The sequence below is a fragment of the Glycine max genome, chromosome 12 (assembly GCF_000004515.6).
Source record: "Glycine max cultivar Williams 82 chromosome 12, Glycine_max_v4.0, whole genome shotgun sequence".
In the NCBI taxonomy this organism is placed as follows: Eukaryota; Viridiplantae; Streptophyta; class Magnoliopsida; order Fabales; family Fabaceae; genus Glycine; species Glycine max.
Window position 1 is genome coordinate 20,069,486 of NC_038248.2, and position 4,519 is coordinate 20,074,004.

Sequence of the window (4,519 nt, forward strand, 5' to 3'; positions counted from 1 at the left end):
TTTGTTTCCCCATCACAATCACCTACATTCCCCACATTTGTTAATATTTCAATTTCAATTAGGGTGCATAAGATATAGGTTATAGATCCTAATAAAACTAGAATAATAAAAATTGTGTTTTTGTCTTTAAATTAACATCACATTCTATGATTCTAGTATTTACCTTCCTTCTGACTTCTGAGTTTCTGACCTTCTCTCCAATGGCATCACCGATACCAACTTGGGCCACTAACAAGATCAAAAGTAACCTTACAGTGGGCCCATTAGGTAGGCCCAACCCATACACCACAGCCCAACTCGTTCGTAATTCCCCTCTCCACTCCCAATTTTATTTATTGACGTACGAATGCCTCAATCTCAATCTCAATCTCATCAGTTAACTTTACCTAATACACAAACCCCGTTCCTCCGTTCACGCACTACCTCAGTCTTCTCTTCTCTTTTACTAAAAGAACCAACAATCTCTAGAACCCTCTCAGCCAAAAAAAACAATGCAGACCCACCAGAACCCTCCCACACTGGATTCCGACCCGCAGCTCCCGCAGATCAAAATCCACCACCCCTCCTCCCCGCGCCATCACCACCCCTCCTCCGCCGCCACCCCCACCCCCACCGCCGGCGCACGCCGCAAAATCGGCGTGGCCGTCGACCTCTCCGACGAGAGCGCCTACGCGGTCCGCTGGGCCGTGCAGCACTACATCCGCCCCGGGGACGCCGTGATCCTGCTCCACGTCAGCCCTACCAACGTCCTCTTCGGCGCCGACTGGGGCTCGATCGACCTCTCCATCAACACTGACCCCAACTCCGACGAAGACGCCGTCAGCGCCGTCAACAGTAACGACCACGCCAACGCCGGCAACAGCAAACGCAAGCTCGAGGACGACTTCGACGCCTTCACGGCGTCGAAGGCCGCGGATCTCGCGAAGCCGTTGAGAGAATCGCAAATTCCGTTCAAGATCCATATTGTGAAGGATCACGACATGAAGGAGAGGCTGTGCTTGGAGGTGGAGAGGCTTGGGTTGAGCGCGGTGATTATGGGGAGTAGAGGGTTTGGCGCTGTGAGGCGTGGCAGCGATGGGAGGCTTGGGAGTGTTAGTGATTACTGCGTTCATCACTGTGTTTGTCCTGTTGTGGTGGTGCGTTATCCCGATGATAAGGATGTGGTTGCGGCGGCCACCACGGCCTCGGCCGTGGTGGCGCTCAAGGACGGGGATGAGGGCGAGACGGTGATCCAGCCGGTGCCGCACAAGAAAGGTTTGGGGCTTTGAGGTTATTCGTTGATTGATTGATTGAAGTTGTGATGAAGGTTTTAAATTGTGGTTATTGTGTTCTAGGTTTTAAATTCTGGTTGATAGAGAAATGCTCTAACTTTGAACACGAGCTAATACTTATTGTGAATTATGAATTTTTTGGTCCTACCAGTTAAGAAAGGTTAGAGGTATTGGGTTTTGAAGTCGTTGATTGATTGAAGTTGTAATCAAAGTTTTAAATTGAAGTCACTGTTTCGTGGTGTTTCTTGATAGAGAAATGTTAGCAATACAATGATTACAATCTCTAACACCCAACACACATTTTTGAACACGTTTCTATTATTGGCTGAAATTTATTTGGAATTACAAATATTTTTGGTCCTATTACTTATCTAGTTATCTAATGATTATCTTTTTGATTTCGTAGTTTTCAAGTAATTTTGTATGTGTTAGGAGTGTTTTGTTAGTACACTCCCCTTCTTGATATTGTAAGAAATTGCAGCAGACGCAGCTGATGCATTCACAATGGCAGTTAGGGAGGCCCAAAACATAACACCAACCTTTGACCTTACGGCAAAGTGACCAACTTTTTTTTAAAACCTTGCTATAATCATTGTGGCTGCAGACAGTTAAAACCTTGCTTGTTATTATTGGAATGTAACAAGGTTTAAAAGATGTTTGTGATCTTGATTTTGACTGCAATGTCAAGTTTTTGGGCTCTCTGCCACTGCCCGTGTTTGTCTGCAATGTCAAGGACTGCAAATTTAAAATCTTGGAATGTAGATTAATGTTATGGATTGATGTGATAGCTTGGTGATTATGTTGAATAGAGTGATGGCTAGTGCATCTTGATTAGGGTTTTGGTTTTTGGCCGAGCCCTTGGGCTTGGTGTTGGTGGTGTGGATATTTTGGGTTCTTGATATCTTGTGAGGCAAAGAAAGGGGGAGGGTTTTTGGGTTCTATTTTGAATCTTTTTTGGGTGGATTGTTTGAATCCATGTTAGTATTGAGGAGTGAGTAGCTGCTGTGGTTCAAGAATCAATGTGGATGGTGTGTTGAGTGAAATATGGGGGTTTGAAGTTGCATGCATGATTTTTTATTTTTTATATTTTTTACTCTGATGGTGTGGATTCATTTTTTTTCTTTTCTGAAGGTTATTGTATGGTTTGACTTGTTGATGATATGGGATGGCAAATGCATCCAAATTGTTCATGAATTGATTGATTGGACTAGGTATTCCATAAATCTTGCCTTTTGTAAGGGAGGCACATTACACTAGAATTGTATTCCTTCTGGTTCATGGCATGTTTAAGTCTTTTATGGCTAACTGTTGTGAGTACAGTACTCATGTATATCAGAGGAATCCCTGCCTGCTTTGGTCCCCTATCGACATTTGTTTCTGCATTGTGGTTGAATTAGAAAATACAATATTATTAAGTTACCAAACTTAGTTATCATTCATTATACATGTTTGATAAACATGTTACCAGCTTGCTCTGGATTCAGAGTAAATGCTGAGTTGGAGTGGATTTTTAGTTAAGATTGTTAAAATAATTTGATTTTTTCTCATTTTCTAAGGGAAGTATGTGACCCATGATGATCAATTATCATTGGTTGTGTATGGTTTTCCACTTTTCTCTTTTTAATCTCAGATGTAATTCTATCTCAAATTCTCAATACAGCATTTAATGAGTTTTGCCAGAAAATGTTGAAATACATGGCTCAGCATGTTTGTCTAGTTTTGTTTGCATATTTTTGTTGTTTTTGTCATGTATACTATATGCAATAAATCAACTGTATAGTTTCTGTTAATGTGAATATTCTATGTATTTCTGGGATTGAATGTTGATTCAATAAATTTGTTTCTCAAAAAATCATTTGAAGTATACTTTGCTTAATTTTGGAGGCTTCCAACAGATCAATCTTATTTTGTATATTCCACTTGTATAATTTAGAGTTGTATTTGCCCTTGATTTCAAGATGTTGAATTGTTGATATTTGGTTTTCTACTTCATCGATGTGTAATACATTTATGTTGGTTGTGAAATTGAAAATTAACTTCATATTTGATGGTTGCTTTGGGCAGAGGATTAGTTGGAGCCAACTCATCACTTCAACCCTGTCTCTGAAGGTATGCTCTTAGCTCCTTTTTGTCCCTATTCTGCATTTTATTGTTTAAAGAATTTGTTTTATATTTGTAATTGGATGGGGTCAGGCTCTTTATTCTTCCCTTTGTTCTTTTTGTTTGGGCCTATAGTGCTCACCGCCGTTTAGATAACAACTATTAATGTTTTTTGTTTAAGCTGTCTTGTGAAATAACTTCATAAATTCCATGCATATTAATTTCCCCCTTGTTTTATTTTTTCCACTGGATTACAGAATGTTTCTAATCCGAAGGGATTGGTGGAAATGGTTGTAGAGTGCTCTCTTTCTCTTCCTGTCAGGTTGTACTTATAGAGCATTTCCTGCATATGAACTGTGGAAAGATTATGGATGATTTTGTATGGCTTGATGTGATCTCGGTTCCATTAGGCCTTTGAAGATTGTTTTTGGTTCCGAAGTGGTATATACTCTTTCATGTAGATGTACAAGTTTGCCTGTGACTGTTTTTGGGGTTATTTTCTTCCCATTCTGTATGTTGTTGGAAATCAGATTATCATGACGAGCACTTGTTTAGCTATTTAGATAATTCTATAGAGCTGTGTTGGTGGAACAACTGTTTTGGACATGTCAGCTCGTTTACCCCTTGTTCAGACGCATGAACTGAGGTAAAATAATGTTGATAATAACGATAATTCGTAGTAGTCACTAGTCAATCCTTGAAACAGTTAACAGATTGGATTTTTTTTCCTGGATAATACTTGTAAATGGGAGTTTTTAGGGCAGTTTTATGGACACAACCTTGGCTTGGGTAGATTTTGAAGGTTTTGGTTTGAATATGATATTGCTCTTAATTATATAATTAAATGGAATTTGGAGATTATTTGAGGTGAACATAGTTTTATAAGACTTCGCCAAATAGTCACTTGAATTGAGTGACTAGACATTATCGAATTAATTAACCAATATTTGTTGAAAATGTGTTTTATTTTATTGGGTGACGAAGGTGCGTCGATCCAGCGACAATGACACTCGCAATCGTGCCCCAAAAAATACATGAAATGGCTCCCCCATCGTCAAGCATAAGGCCTTCTTCTCTTTGCTTGTGGCGGCTTTCTCTTCTCTCCTTGAGTGGGATGCACCTTCTCAAGCCAAATTGAGATGATGCTA

The 4,519-nt window shown here is 40.0% G+C and overlaps 1 protein-coding gene across 1 annotated transcript; it reads left to right on the forward strand.

Moving 5' to 3' along the window:
• The first annotated feature begins 349 nt into the window (after nucleotides 1–349).
• On the forward strand, nucleotides 350–3,962 carry LOC100805067 (universal stress protein PHOS32). The gene is made up of 3 exons (XM_003540027.5): nucleotides 350–1,254; nucleotides 3,336–3,380; nucleotides 3,629–3,962. Exons 1-2 carry the CDS (start codon nucleotides 492–494, stop codon nucleotides 3,341–3,343), a joined length of 771 nt encoding a protein of 256 aa, XP_003540075.2. The 5' UTR covers nucleotides 350–491; the 3' UTR covers nucleotides 3,344–3,380; nucleotides 3,629–3,962.
• The last annotated feature ends 557 nt before the right edge of the window (nucleotides 3,963–4,519 follow it).

Excerpts from the sequence above, each read along its gene's own strand:
- LOC100805067 (XM_003540027.5), top strand. The coding sequence starts at position 492 with ATGCAGACCCACCAGAACCCTCCCACACTGGATTCCGACCCGCAGCTC.